The 16,136-nt window shown below is 43.8% G+C and overlaps 1 protein-coding gene across 1 annotated transcript in view; it reads right to left on the reverse strand.

Annotated features, from left to right (window-relative positions):
* Positions 1 to 16,136, reverse strand: part of DSCAM (DS cell adhesion molecule) — a 482,198-nt gene that overhangs the window by 163,430 nt on the left and 302,632 nt on the right. The window contains exon 7 of the mRNA XM_081819866.1: positions 13,368 to 13,487. Within this exon, the coding sequence (XP_081675992.1) occupies positions 13,368 to 13,487 (120 nt within the window). The remainder of the gene's footprint in view (positions 1 to 13,367; positions 13,488 to 16,136) is intronic.

Here is a 16,136-nt window from a genome sequence, read left to right on the forward strand (position 1 = left end):
GCAAAACTTGAGAATGCCAGATTAGGGATCTGAGAATTTTTGGTCAAAAATTCAAACAGTAAAAAAGTAAACGTCCTCTTTTTCTTAAGACCCGTAATTTCTCTTCCTAATATTTTATAAGCCCATATAAAAGTGTGCTCTGTTTTTACCTCAATGGGATTTATTATTCAAGTACTGAGCACCCACTGGGGTGGCAGATCCTGCACATAGCTATGGTCAGAAAAGACTGTGGCCTCTCCTTCAATCCTTCTCTGAGGCTAGTGGCCTCACTGTGGGGAATGTGAGCTGCCCTATGGAGAGGCTCCCGTGAGGGTGTCCTCCAACCAGTAGTCTGTGAGGACCTGAATCCTGCCACACAACAGTGGGCTTGGAAGAGGAGACTCTTCCCAGGTTGAACCTTGACATGACTGCATCCCTGACCAACACCTTAATTGCAGTGCTGGGAGAGACCTTGAAACAGAGGACTCAGCTAAGCCATACCTGGATTCACACAAGGAGAGAATAAGTATGCATTATTTCAAGCCACTAATTTTGGGGATAATTTGTTACAGAGCAACAGATCACCCATACACTGAGAAACGAGGTAATGAGGTAAACTTTTGCTTCCTCAGTGTTCTCACCAGTAAAAGTGGAAATAATAACAGAATCTCCTTCATAAGGTGGTGCAGGCATTGAAGTTCTTAAACTATGGTATAGCATACAGTGAGCCCACAACATTGCTTTTTAAAAGATTTCTGCTTATAATTATTTTATGATTACTTGACTTTCTATCTTTCTTACTCCACAAGAATGAGGATCATGTTGCAAGGAGCCTCTCCATTTATCAATCAGTCCAATAACAGAGTGGAAGGTGATCTCTCAGGTTAATGCTTGGAGTGGAAATCTGCACATTTAGTGTTGAAATACATGGCTAACATGCTTACTGAAGGACACATCAATTTCATTTCCATCAGTGCTGGCTGAGGGTTCATTTCTTCCTCACACATGTACATGATTGATCTTTTTGATCTTCATCAATAAAATATAGATCTCATTATTTTAATTTGCACATTTTGACAATTATTTGTATTTTTGTTTGTTTTTGAGCATCTTTTCATGAATGTATTGGCAATTTGCAAATATTTTTTTGGTGAACAGTCCATCCATAACTTTGGCCTATGTATCTATTGGACTTTCTGTCTTTTTCTTCTTCATTTGCCAAAGCACTTGGGGTCTTAAGCATTTCTATATCCCTATTTTGCACAAATTTATTTTTGTTCTTTTTCTTTTTGAAAATCAGGACTGGATGTCAAATATTAGCAACTACTTTTCATTATCTATTGAAATGATCATATGCCTTTTCTCCTATAAAAGTTGGCTGTATGTTTTAAAAATTTGGTTTTATAAATAGTAAAATTCCTTTCTATGGATCACATGTTCTTTAGGATAAGGATAAGGGGATATTATTAGGACTTAAAATCAAAGCAAAAGCCTTTAATTTTTATTTAAATGCTTAAATTTGGTCCACATTTTGAAAACCTGTAAAGGCTACTGATGCCCTTCTCAAAGTTAACTGCAAGAAAGGAGCCAGATCTAGTCCAAAGCACACAACCTAAAAATTCAGCCAAATGTAGGATTTAAAGAGTATATCCACACAGCAGAAAATCAGGAAATCTGAAGATGCAATGGGATTTGTAAATTATGTAAAACTGTGTACAAAACACTAAAAAATCTAATGAAATGCTAATACAGTATGAGCCAGTTATAGGATCATTCATGTCAAAAACATGTATGTCTTCCTTTTCTTAAAGACTTTTCACCAGAAAAATACTTGTAATATTTGACACATGTATACCAAAGAATTACAACAGAGAATTTAACTATGTTGCTAAGCTGTCTCAATTAAATAGCAGAAAAGGATTATCTATTAATTCCTATCTAGACTGAGAGAAGCCTCTTCATTACTAAAAGGTCTGAACAAAGACAGAAATAAAGCATAAATGCATTTGAAAAAACATTAAATGTTTTTTTCATGAGGAAATGAACCTAACTTGAAGGGTCACACAATTTATAAATCTGATCATAGTTGCTAAACAGAATAATAGTGAACCAATTCATCTACCATAAGAACAGCAGTCCCAAGGATTAGTATTTGTTTAATTTAAGGGAAGTAGACTTCGTCACAGTTTGATACAATTATCAGTCATCCACTTAAGGTTCATCATTATTGTAAAGAGCAAAATTTAACACAGTGGCTACAATATTCAAAATTCTGTAATCTTGTTGCCATGAGGTGAGCACTCTGGGTAATTAGCTAGAGGATACACTATAGCAGCCAGAAGTCATTAATTAAAAAGCTGTCGATTTTCTGTGGCTAGCTGGGGTCAAGTGGGGACAACTTTAATGCTCTATTACACGAAAAGAAAATGTTAAAGCATTATGTAAGGCACATACTGAAATACTGAGTGTGTTAATGCTGTGTGACCTTTCTTATTTATGGAAAGATATGTTTGGCAGTGTTTCCAAAGACTGAGGGAGTGGGCACAGGGGGAAGAGAACAGCCAAGGGTCACCAAGAGAATCCACTTGGAAGGCAGCAGTGAAGATGGTGATTGATTCATCTTTTCTTCCACTCTTGAGTCCTTACTGGTCTGTAGTGAGAGCACTTGGCTGAGTCAGAAGAATTGGAAACTTACGAACTGTGCCCCTGAGCAAATAGCTTATTTTCTCTGCTCTTAATTTCATCGGACATGCAACAGGAAGAACAACACATTTCTTCTATGCTTGGCAGATTGTTGTTCACCAAAGGCAGCAAGACTGTGTGGACGTAAGCGTAAATGCCTACATAAGAACTGAAAAAGTGGGCCAATGACCACATGCAGAGTCTCCCTAGCAGGCTGGAATAACGTTGGTTTGAAGTCAAACAGAACAGTGGAAAGGAGATCTCTCTCTATGCTCCCTGGGCTGCACCCAAATGGTAAGGCTGAGAGCACATCCCTCTCCCCACCAAGGAATCGAAAACACAATCCCTTTTATCCTTAAGGGGCAGGTGTTTCCCTGAGGAATGAGTTTGTTTTGCTTGCTCAGGGAGGTGGTTTTCCTTGTCCTGGAAGAGTTGGTGGGTTGCAGGGAGTGAGTAGCTAGAAAAACAGAAGCAGATAAGGGAGGGGGAGAGCAAGTAGCAACAGGAGCGGCAGCAAGGCACCTGCTCCAGGGTGAGCAGCTGCAAAAGGAACCACTGCTCAGTGACCAAGTGCTGAGTTCTGGTGTCTCGTTCTGGAGAAGAGCCCAGAAGTGGACAGAGGCAGGGTCTGGAGGCACTGGTCCAGATCCAGGTCCAAAGGGAGAAGCTTCCAGGCTGTACAGCACGTGCATTTGACATTTGTCCATATGCTTGCATCGGATATTCTGTGTCCATCCTCAGCCTCCTGGGGCTCTTCTGGTCTCTTCCCTAAATTACAGGGATTGGAAGCTTGAGAAAACCCATCTCCTTCTGAATTGTCACCAGGCCCTGGTTTATATTTTACCAGTGAGAGGCACTTGAATACAGTTTGGAGAGTTCAGGGAAGGAAAAACCACCATTCTCCTTCAGAAGCAACAAGCTGGGGAAGAGGCAGATGATGAATGTCACTTCCGGGAGAACGTCCCTTCCGGGAGAACGTCACTTCCGTGAGAACACATCACTGCTCTTGAGCCAGGGGCGGCTGTAGCCACAGACGGGAGTAGCTTCTTACAATTCCCATGTTTCTCGAGCTCCTGAGAGGTAGCTGGGTTTCTCCCACCCTTCCCAAAATTTTGCATGCATCTAATTCCCGGTATTAAGTCTTTTTTTCACAAAACACCACACCTTAACTGGGACAAAGTTACTTATTTTGTAGATCTGCATATAATTATGCTCACTGTGCAATTCCGTTTCCTTCCCTTCATTCCTTTAGGTCTGTACTGAAGACCCCACTCCAGGGAAAACCACCTCACTTAGGTCGACTAGCTTCATGCCTGCCCAGTACTAGCTACCATTTGGTAGTTCACTAGCTCAGCACGCCAACTGCATGACTTTATACCTAATTGGCAAGGATTCCTTTTTATCATTAAGGAGGAACACTGGCCCCTCACTCACTCATTAGAAAATAGAACCATGAACTGACACAAGTCATCAGGGAGTTTAAGTGACTCCATTACGCTGACGCCACCATCACTTTGCGTTGGGATTGTGGGCTGTCAGGATCCCCTGCAGCTGCATCCACCACACAAGGCCTTCAGCCACCTCTTCCCTGGAGCAAGAGATCCCCAAACATTTGCCCGCAGGGTGGCTGCCTCTGTCTATAAGAACAACGAGGAAAAGGGCAGATGGAGGAGTGGAGAAAAAGAAGGGAAGGGAGGGAAAGATGGGCCTGGGGCCTATGGTCCTGGTGACCCTATCAAGGCTCAGGGAAATTGCAGCTTCTTTGGGTAGGGGTGGGGGAGTATCTTGGTGCACCTCCCAGGGCCACTAAACTCCACTTATTTCAGCCCAGAGGAAGGCAGAAGATTTTCACCCACGCTGAGTTTTATTCTACCATCAAAGGAAGAAAATAAAACAATATGTTGAATATCCATCCCCTACTGTTCTGCTCACAATCCTTTTCCAAGAACTCATGATGTTTGTGAGACCCATTGTCCCCATGTGGGGACCACATAAGTGGAGCTGTTTTTGTTGTACACAGGGAGCCACATTCCACTTTGAAGTTGGGTTTATTTTCACCACTATGTCACAGAGAGGTGTTGTCTTCTCCTTTTTTAGATTCTTTGAGCTCTTTACCTGTATTAATTCCAGATTCTTGTGCTAGTGGGGACAGGGACACTGGATAACAATTGGGCCCAATAGCCTCGATGAGCCCGGTGTATGAGCGTGAAGCAAGTGTTGCTAGAAAGACCTAGGAGGTTCGCTGTAGGTCCAGCAAACTGATGGCTCAGAAGAGGTTGAACCATGGGGTTAGAGACTCAGGGAACTCTGCCCACACAGAGAACAGGGTAAGTGGTGAGCCCAGGAGTACCTGAGGGCTTGTCCCATGCTGCGTGTTCTTCCTGTCATTCCAAAATACAGGTCTTGGGGACTGTGGATGGCCCTGGGATGTCACCTTGACCTTGGGAGAGAAGGGGTGAGCAGGACCAAGGTGAGGCATTCTAGGGCAAGCCCCTGAAGTAGGAGAAGGCTCCCAAGGGGTTACCTGAGCAGTTGGACCAGGTACTGAGCATAGCGTTTGTGTCTCAGTCTGACATTGAGCATGATGCATGGAAACATCCAGGGAACTGTTGCAAGTGTCTGCTTTTATTTCTATAGATTTCTAAACAAAAGAGTCAAGTCCCTGTTATCCCCTTTAACAAGTCGACAATAAGCGAGGAGGGTTTGGGTAGTAGGGCCTGATGCCAAGCAACACTTGGACACCTCTGGGACCTCGGTGGTAAGGGACATCCAGGACCTCTGACAGACTGCACCTGTGGATGCACAAATGACCACCGTGAACGGCTTTCCGGGGACCGTGGGAGATGCCTGAACACAAGCAAAACCACCTTGCACTGAACAGCAGCAGATGCTCGGACACCTCTGAGGAAAACCGGAGCTGGGGGAGCGAAGGCTCTGCTGAGGAGGGAAGGATACAGGCAGAGGCTGGGAGAAAGGCAATCTGAGAGAAACAGGCAGGACAAGGAGGGCCCCACACCAACTGCAGGCCACTGTGTGTCCTAGAGAGCGGAAGAACACAGGAACTCTCCCAAATTAAGGGCACCCTCTCTCCCTCACTGGGAGGAGAGACACAGGTGGCCTCAGAGGGCCAACAAAGCCTGGTTATCGATGGGCTGCCTTTCCACCCAGAAAACTGAAGAGGACCAAACACACTTGCAGGCAGAAGTTTACAAATACTGCCTCAGGCACACAGAAAGAAAGCAATTAAATTATAATGGACATTTTAAAAAGATTTAAATAGGGCACCTGGGTGGCTCAGTTGATGAAGCATCTGCCTTCAGCTCAGGTCATGATCCCAGGGTCCTGCTCTGCAGGGAGCCTGCTTCTCTCTCTACCCCCCCACCCCCGCTTTTGCTCCCTTTTACTATCTCTCTCTCTCTCAAATAAATAAATAAAATCTTAAAAAAAAGATTTGAATAAATAGAGTGTCCATGATATTGGCTGGGAAAGCTCAATATTTTAATGAGGTCCCTGTTCTCCACGTTAACCTTTAAATTTATTACAATCTCCCAAAGTTTTCAGAATAAATTTTTCTAGAATTTGATAAAATTATTCTGACATTCATCTAGAAGAAATAAACAAACAAAACTCCACGTGAGAAAGACAGGACATTTTTAGGTGGGTGGGGGGATGGGGTAACTGGGGGATGGGTATTGAGGAGGGCACAGGATGTGACGAGCACTGGGTGTTATAAGCAACTGATGAATCACTGACCTCTACATCAAAAACCAATGACGTACTATATGTTGGCTAATTGAATTTAAATAAAAAAGAGGAAAAAAAGAAAAAAGAAATACAGGACATTTTTAGAAAACAAGTAAAGAGTATCATTGTACTAGATACTAAAATACATTTGGAAGAGAGAACCCTCTAATATGCATGGTCCCAATGCCAGATCGGAGTAAAAGAAAGGATCTAAAACAGACTTCAGTGGACACATTTTCTTTTTTGTAGATTATAAAGTAGTTCATGTTAGTGGGGGAAAAGTTGGGCTATCCAATACCCTGGTACCCACGTGAGCTGTTGATGATGACTGCTGGTGTTCTTGACTAATTGCTATGTGCCAGGCACCAGGATAAATGCTTTCTATGAATCATCTTACTAAATCATTACATGCATCCCCTCATTTTATCCGCCAGACACATGAGGAAGCTGTGGTTCACACAGGTTAAGTAATTTTCCCGTAGTAACATAGTCAGACAGTGTTGTGTCTAGTGTCTGAACTCAGCTGACTCTCTTAACAGAGGAGTTCTTAACTACTTCTCCTAGATTCCCACCTCACTTATTTTTCTGAAAGAAAGCCCAAATTTAATACAGCTTAGTGTATAAACAATGGGGTTTAAGGTTTAAAGATGGCAGCATAAAACCAAACTTTCCTCTCTTCCTGGAAACCGACCATACAAGTACAAATAGGAGAAAGAGGGATGGAATATCTCAACCACAAAGGAGGCAAGCGGTAAACTAGAAGCGTACCTTGAGCAGAGGTGCATGCAGAAAGACAAGGACAGAGGACCGTGGCTGTGAATCTGAGCAAGCATCAGGATGGGATGTGTTGTCAGAGTGGGGGCATATCCGAGGGGCCCTACTGGCACCTGGGACCGCAGTGTGCCCAGGCCGGGTGGGGCTGGAGCTTTCCCTACACCTGCTGTGGCCCTTAGAATCACATAGGCAGGATTCGGCGAGGAACCAGATACTTGGACAAAGCAATCTCTCTGTGGGGATATGAATTTTCCTCAAATGGGAGTTCTCAAAAGGAAGCCAGCATCTAGCAAAGATGCTATGACAGAAGCAGAAAAAGCAATCAGGTAATGGGATCACACCAGAAAAACGTTGCCGTGAGTTAGATGAAAGCTGTGAACAAAACAGCCACTTGTCTAGGAAGCCAGAGCTCAAGCAAGAGTGAAATATGAAGCAGCGGGAGTGGCGAAAGGAGGAGGAAAAATGAAATCACAAACGTGAAGGAAAAATTGGAGAGAATGCAAAGAACAGACTTGGCTCAGGTAAAAGGCATAGAAAATAAACATTAAAATAGCATGTTTGAGTCAACGGCTAAAAACTCCGAGAGAAAACAGCTCCTGTAGTGGGTAGGTGAAGGGAGCCCTGTGATGCCACAGAGGGGACCCTGCAGAAGAAAATGAAAAGCAGGGAAGAGAATAAATATTTACAGGTGTAATTTAGGCATTGTTTTCTTAAATTAAAGATGCTTAGAATCCGCATATTAACTAGCACACCACAGCTGAGGGACAACTGGACCCCAAATGAATGACATGAAGGCACAGACCATGCATTTGCTGGACTCCGAAGTCAGCTTTTTGGTTACATGCAGCAAAATGATTCCACCGGGAAGTCAGGCAGCCCCTGTTCCCTCCCTGGAAATAACGTGAGCCACCCGCCTCCTACCAGCCAAACCGGCTTTATGTGTGAAAAAGGAGCAGACACGCCATTGCGAATGGAGAAGAGCTTGGAACAGTTCTTGCTGGAAAACAATGGCTAAGGACCACTGGTAGCACAGGGTCAATGTCACAGAACGGAGGCAAATCTAAAGTTGGGCATATGGCAGCAGACCAGAAGGTGGAAGGTATGAGCTCTGACAGTGCAGAAAGTATTTATCAAAAAAAAAAAAAAAAAAAAGTATGCCTGGAAAGTTCCTCATTGCTTATCCTGGGGAGTGAGGGCTGTGTCTACGGAGAGGCCGGCACTCCTGTGCTGACCGCAGCCCAATTTGCCCTCCGGGAGTGGGAGTGCTCCATCTCTTGTCAAAGACGCCTCCCCTTCGCTCACACCCACAGCCAGCCCATCAGCCTAGCGGATTCTGAACTGCTTCCCCTCCTGCGGGCTGTCACCCTGATCCAAGCCATGTTATGGCTTGGGGGCCGCTAACAGGCTCCAGCCGCAGGTCCGGCCTCCACACACAGGGCCGATGCACCGCGCCTGCTGGATTGCTCCAACAGCCTCCTGGTTCAGGGGTCAGCATGGCAGTGGAAGAAAGGGGAGAGTGTCACTGTCACTACTGTGACCCCCACTCACCCCCACTTTGGCATCACCACATCCTTGCAATGACTGATGGGAGAGCTGACCCCCTGGGACCTCTTGGATCTCCTTTCACTCTGCCCCAGCTTCAGGGTCTTCCTCAGCGTTTCTGAAACATTCCAGGCTCAAACACACTTCTGCCCCTGACTTTGGCACCATCTGGCCCCTTGACCTTCGGCGCTTCCCCTGCAGACGTGCACAAAGCTCGTCTCCCATTTCTTTCAGGCTTCGCTAACATTACCTGCTCTCGGGCCTTCCCTGACAACCTTATCTGAAATGCAAACTACTCCCCACTCCTCTCCGACCCCCACACACCAAGGCATCTCTGACCGTTGCCCTTGAAAGTTTCCATGAGGAAGCTTCCCTGGGGTCAGAAGCACCCCTGTCCCTGGACAGCCAGAGAGTGAAGGATGCCCCAGCGGGCCACACGCCAGAGCACTGGCTGGTTCTTACCGGAGCAGCCCCTCCTTGGGCCCGAGCGGCTAACAAGGGGATGGTCCCCAGGACAGTGGCTGAAACCCGTTCCCACCACCATACATTTCTGGGAACACAGATGAGGCCCACTATGGTATTCAGCCCTGATTTTAAAAAATCTCTTCAGACAAGAGGCTTTGTTTGTCCGTGTAAAAGAACAAAACAATCAGGAGACAGAATTGGATGTTTTAGACTTGGCGCATCCATACCCAATGTCAAAACTGTAAGAACGTTATCTTCCCACAAAGACTGTTTCCTTCCTGCACCCGACGTCCTCAAGCCACTGCACTGACTCTGGAATTCTGCAGCCTCAGGATTAAACTGTTGCAGCTCTCAGAGGAACAACCCAAGTCCATTGTGTTTACATCTCTTTTGGTCACACATAAGGAAGGCGCCCTGATGCTCTCAGTGAATATTTGATTACTGGGAACACATTCCATAAGCAAGGCTAAATTTTTCTTAAGAAACATCTTTATCACTTGTATAATTAAAATGATAATATACAATCTCCCCCTTTTCCATCGGAAGATATTTAAAAATAAGCATTGGGACACCTCGGTGGCTCAGTCAGTTAAGCTGCCAACTCTGGATTTAGGCTCAGGTCGTGATCTCAGGGTCCTGGGACCAAGCCCCGCACCAGGATCCATGCTCAGCAGGGAGTCTGCTTAGGATTCTCTCTCTCCCTCTTCCTCTGTCCCTATCCCAACTCATATGTGCTCTCTCTCTCTCAAATCTTTAAAAATAAGCAGACCTCTTATTTAAAAAAATAATAAAAATAAGCATAACACCGGTATTATTTTCGTTGTAGGAAACCGGCAATGATGTAAACTGTGGAAGGTTGTGTGCAGGAATACAATTCTGGCCAGTGGCCAAGGTGTCTTGAAAGTGATAGAAATTGCTTAGTCTGAGCCAGCCATTCTACTCAGAAATTTATCCCTGGAAAAAATGGACACGTACAAGGATCGATGAGATAGTCACTGTGACATTTTTAGGAGAGTGAAAACTCAGAAGAATGCTAACATACACTATGCAGCAAGAGCGTTGGACACACCTAGCTGCCAAGGTCCATCCTCCCCTCTTACTTCATGAAGTAGCCCAAGTTGTAGGCATGGCGGCCACGTGCATCGTTACAAAGCATCTTGCAGACCCCTAGGGGTTTTTTTGTTGGTTTGTTTGTTTTGACGCTTATGACCAGATTTATTAGAGAAATCTCTATTCAAGGTAAAAGGAAGGGAGGGGCCGTGGGGGTGCGCAGCAGGGACCGGGCTGCCCACACTCCCGGGGCCAGCAGTGGTTGCAGTTATAGCCGTGCCCATGGCTCTGGGTTTGACCAAGACAGCACTCTGTGCCCGATGAGGCTGCATTCCGGACTGTCACACACCAGACCACCAGGGCTGAGCACACGGAACCCACGGAGAGAATTAAGACACAAGCGGTTTGCAGTTTCATTGTTTTGAAACCAGTTCGACCATAAAAATGAGATTGGGGTGGGACCAGCGATGCAACTGAGCCACCAGAGAAGAGGCGGGGGAGGGGCTGGCCCCAAGTGCGGACCAGCAGAACTGATTTATGGACATTCTGGAGAGGTCCCTGCAGGGGGATGACTCAGGTCGGGTGGCAGCTCTCTCCCTTCAGTGGAAAAATTGGAAGTGGCCGTGGAGCTCAGTGGTGGGAGCTGCTTGCCAACAGGGGCAGAACAGAGGTACAAGCAGTTTGGGTCCCTGATACCCTAGAGGAAAAAACAAACTGGTCCTGAACTATCTGTCCAAACTCCTCATAGGAGAAAGAGTAAACCCCTGTGGCTTTAAGTCACTGACCCCAATCCTAGCAAAGTCAAAGAGATAGTTAGAGGGACTTATGGAAGTATTAATGTGAATACTACACAGGTATTAAAAAGTCATAGTGATCACCCATGTTTATTGACATGGAAAGAAATTCACAGCATATTGATAACTGAAGAAAGGAGATTATAAGTTAGGAAGAATCATATGATCAATTAAAAAGCCTGCAAAATTATATGCATATCCACGGATATATATATTTGCTAGGGGACAGGTGTGATAGGCTAGCCAAAAACACAGAGTATTATCTTTATCTTTGAATGATGCTATTTGGGGGGAATCTAACTTCATAAAAAAATTTTTGTTGTAATTTCTATGTGTTTCTTTGATGATTTCATATTGCACATAAAATTTAAAAATAAAAAAGGCTACTGAAACTTAATTCGCACATGAATGATGGGAAGGAATAAAATGTCTATCAGATCCATGACAGAGGAAGCACTATTTCATCTATGAGAAACACTCTTACAAATAAATAAAATATGGAGAGAAGCATGTAAGTAATATGAATAAGAAATTTCCCAAAAGGGAAGCAGAAGTGGTCAGTAAACAGAGGATAAAAATGTTGTAACATCATTAGTAATCCAAATATACAAATTAAAACAGAAAGCCATTTCAACCATCACATTATAAAGTTTAAGAATAAAAAGATCCTTTCGAATTGGCGAGGATGCAGGGACACACAGAGCCTCACCCTGCTGGTGAGTGTGCAAACTGCTGCAATATTTTCCAAAGGACCCTGGGCCAGTACAGACCAAAAGTCTTAAATGTGGTCATGCTACTTTACTTCTAAGGATTTCCCTAAAGAAAACAATCACACAGACACACATTACCTACACATCCAAGGATGTTCATCCGGTGGAGTTTATAGTAGTGATACACTGAAAACAATCTCAAGGAGAAAGAGGGAGCCTTGCACAATGGCAAACATTAGATATAATTTTGAAGAAGGTAAGTGTTGTGGGAAATGTTCATAATATCATATATGAATATGTATATAAACTAAGTTAAATGCATGCTGTTTGTTTTCATGTAATGCAACATGAGGCTTCAAATATGGTCGAAAATAAAAGGTCACGTGGGCAGATATTCTGAATAACAGGCTTGGTTTTTGAATAACATGCTTTCACATGGACAATGTATGTGGCAGGCTACAGGGGAGGAGCCTCAGGGAATTCTTAAAAATTTAATTGATTCCCTCCTGCAATGAAGTGGTTTCTAGCACACTCTTCCCTCCCTCTTCTCTTTCCCCCTGGAAGGAGGTGGTAAGTAAGACCCATTTGTTCTGCTTTTGTTGCACTGATATTTCCATAATAAGAAAATGCAACATGTTACTTTAAAAAGCAACATCTGGAATACAAACCATAATAAAGCAAACAAATAAATAATACACTCAGAACAATTAAACACACATAGTAGGTCTTAGATTGTTAGGAAAAGAGACCATGATTTATTTGTTTATCCCACCTGTGTGCGTTTGGCCTTCAACCGTTTGATAAATTACTGAGTGAAGATGAGTGAATGAGAAAAGAAAGAGAACTCCAATATGTTGGTGGGCACAGTTAAGCACCCTTCCCTGGAGAAGACTGTAAGATGGATATAAATGATCTCTATGGTGTCTAGAATGTTCCCCATTAGTCTGCATGTTACGTTTCTATTCCTGTAATGTTTATAGTCTTACCTTAAAACTGGCGAAGATGCTTTGCCTTTGAAGAGAAAGCATGATTAGACACACATATTCAAACAAAGAACACTGGATGCTCAACATAGGACATGGATGTGTGTGTTTTTAAAAGAGCATACCAAAAAAAAAAAAAAAAAAGAGCATACCAGGCAAATGATATGGAATTTGTATATTCTGAGATAACTAGTTAAATAAATCCATCAATTTTATTTTTAACCGTCTACACCCACTTAATGTCATATGTATAAACCCTGGGGATTCTTCTCAAACAATGGACAATTCTGACAATTCGTTCTTGTGTCTGCACATGGAGGGGTGTGCAGTGTTCCCCAAGCAGATCATGGTTACACCACACAGGTAGGCAATGCAGAGCTGTCCCCAGGGCTGAAATAACTTCCAATGAATCCCCTGCCCCATTCATGATCTTTCCCAGGGCATGCTATACAAGACCAGACACTCCTGGTTCAAATTAAAAACACTCAGGTGGACCAGAGGGGTAAATGTGAGAAGACAGACTTGGTGGAGGTGGGAACATATCTACTTGCCAGAAGCATGTCTGGAAGGATGCAAAATGCTCCTCTAATTCTTTAGATTCTACCATGTTTGGCAGGCAACAAGCAAATCAAGTAACGTCATACCTTTAGAGAATTTCCACACTATGGTGGGTACAGGATAGCCCTCTGCTGAGCAATTGAGGATGACAGCCTTGCCATAAATCCCGTCCTGGTCCCGTGGCTGAACCACAAATTTGGGAGGAACTGAAAAGAGAAAAATGTCACCCTTAATTCAGACAAGAACACAACTTATTTTAATACCTTTAGGTATGATCTGAAGTCCAAAAATTTTAATGAACATTAAAATACAAACAACATGTTAACATATATGGAAAATTGAAAAACAGTATTTGTGAGCTGGAACAAATTAGGAAAGTGACCTCAGTGTAGGAAATCAATGATATTCTGCACACTGAAGTTACTTTGCCCTGGGGAAAACTGGGATCATGTGTGGGAGTTTGACTAAACCAAGGGAATGTGACATTCTGTTGGTTTTTTTTTTTTTGGTTTTTTTTTTGGGTTATAGAAGATCTTCAGCAATCCACTCCACGGCAAATAGAACCAGGGCCACAATTGAAAGAACAAAGAGCAATTATCAAGAGTAAGTATTCCTCTTGGGTGTGCACTGCTCAAAGCATTTGGTATCTATTCTTCTAACAGGAGATGAGGGGAAAATTAATAGGCATCCCCTAAAGGCAATAAGGAACATAGCATGGTATTGAACTTTTCCCAAAAATCTGATGAAGACACATAGACCATTATTCCTGATGTCAGCACTCTTCTGGGCCAATGGGGGACAATGGAGGCTAACTGAAGTGAGGTACCATGATGGCTTTATCATAAGTGTATAAAAAAGGCATATTAAATAACTGAGTATTTGGTGAGTTTTGTGAGGTGCCGAAAAAAATGCATCCCTACCCAAAACATACACAAGCACCCTGTTTAGAACATACCTCCCAAGAGAAAGCAAATGCCTTGAGTTAAGTTATTGTGATTCTAAGAGTTTTTGAGCCTTCTCTTAAAGAGAGGATATGGATACTTCTAGGAAAGGCAGCATCTGAAGGTGTTAGAATCTCAGAAACTTTTCCAGGAGACCTGGATTTCGTCTGGTCCCAGGAATTCAGCTGGATAGGGATCAAACCATTCTGAATACCTACGAACTCAACATGAGACCGAAGAAAGGAATAGCAACAACTCTCTGAACAGAAAAGCGACCACTTTCTGGAAGGTAGGATGTGTGGAGAAGTGAATCCGAGGCGATATTCGGGAGGATAGACGGCGGGGGAGGGGGCCTCCGTCGGCCGCTTCTGGCAAGTGATAGAGCCGCGGAGCACAAAATTGGAACTTGTAGAAGTCGGCTCACTGAGGGACGTCACTCCAGTCAGTAAGCGGGGGATGGAACCCTCGTGGGACAGTGTGGTCTCAGGACCCTCAGGGTCACAGGAAGACCGGGGATGCCTGAGTGCAGCAGAGCTCCCAGGTATCGGAGCGGGGAAGCCGGCTGCAGAGGCGGAGCCCAGGCGCGGGCTCTCAGCTCGGGGTTGCCATAAACCATGATCCACGTCACATTCGGGCCACTGCTCCTCCAGCAGGAACCCAACAAGCGGCAGATCCGGGGAGACTCCCCTTCCTCCCCTGGGAGGAGTGGCGTGGGAGCACACCGCAGGGATCTGCTGGGTTTGGAGACTCCACCTGGGGTCGGGTGCCAGAGATAGAAACGAGCGGTCACAGGCCGGTGAGCACGGAGTGCAGCCAGAGACCGGGGAGACGGAAATGACTGACTGCTTTTCTCTGGGTGCGCACTGAGGAGCAGGGCCCCGAGTTCTCGGCTCCTCCGGGTGGAGATTGGGAGGCCGCCATTTTCACTCTCGGCCTCCAAAGCTGTACGGAAAGCTTGCAGGGCACAAAAGCTCCGGAGAGCAAATCCGAGCAGGTTACTTAGCCCGGACCGGCAAGGGCGGGGCAATTCCGCCTCCGGCAAAGACATTTGGAAACCACGGCAACAGGGCCCTCCCCAGATCAGCGAGAACTGCCAGCCAAGACCAAGTTTACCGATCAATGAGAACGGCAGAACTCCAGCGCTAGGGGAATACTGCACATAGAATCCATGGCTTTTTTACCATGATTCTTTAGTCTTTCAAAGTTAATTTTTTATTAACTTTTTTTTTTTGAATTTTTCTTTTTGCCTTTTTCAACCAACATCTTACCAATCCCTTTTTAAAAAAACATTTTTATTTTTCATTTTTAGAGTCATATTCTATCCATCCATAGTAGTTACCCTTATTTTTGGCATATATATATATATAAGTTCTTCTCTCTTTAAAATTTTGAGATACAGTTTCTTCTAACAGATCAAAATATACCCTAAATCTCTAGTGTATGGCTTTCTTCTAGTCTCCTGCCTGATCATATTCTCTCCCTCTTTTTTTTATTTTTTTCTCTTTTAAATCCTCTTCTTTTTTCAAACAACTTCTTATCTTATCAATTCCTTTTATAAAATCCTTTATAATTTTCATCTTTACAGTCATATTCCATCCCTTCATCATATTAACCCTTATTTTTGTACATATATAAGTATTTTTTTCTTTAAAATTTTGGGAGGCACTTTCTTCTAAGAGACCAAAATACACCCAAAATCTAGTGTGTGGCACTGATCTATGCACCAGCCTGATCATATTTGATCATATTCTGTTTTTTGTTTTGTTTTGTTTTGTTCTGTTTTTCTTTTTCTTTTTTTTTCTTCTTCTTTTTTCTTTCTTTCCCCTCCTTTCAGGCCTTTTCTGATTTGTTTAGAGTATATTTTCTGGGGACGTTGTTACCCTGTTAGCATTTTGTTCTCTCATTCATCTATTC

The sequence above is a fragment of the Leptonychotes weddellii genome, chromosome 1 (genome assembly GCF_054177405.1).
Source record: "Leptonychotes weddellii isolate Sample4059 chromosome 1, ASM5417740v2, whole genome shotgun sequence".
Taxonomy (NCBI): domain Eukaryota; kingdom Metazoa; phylum Chordata; class Mammalia; order Carnivora; family Phocidae; genus Leptonychotes; species Leptonychotes weddellii.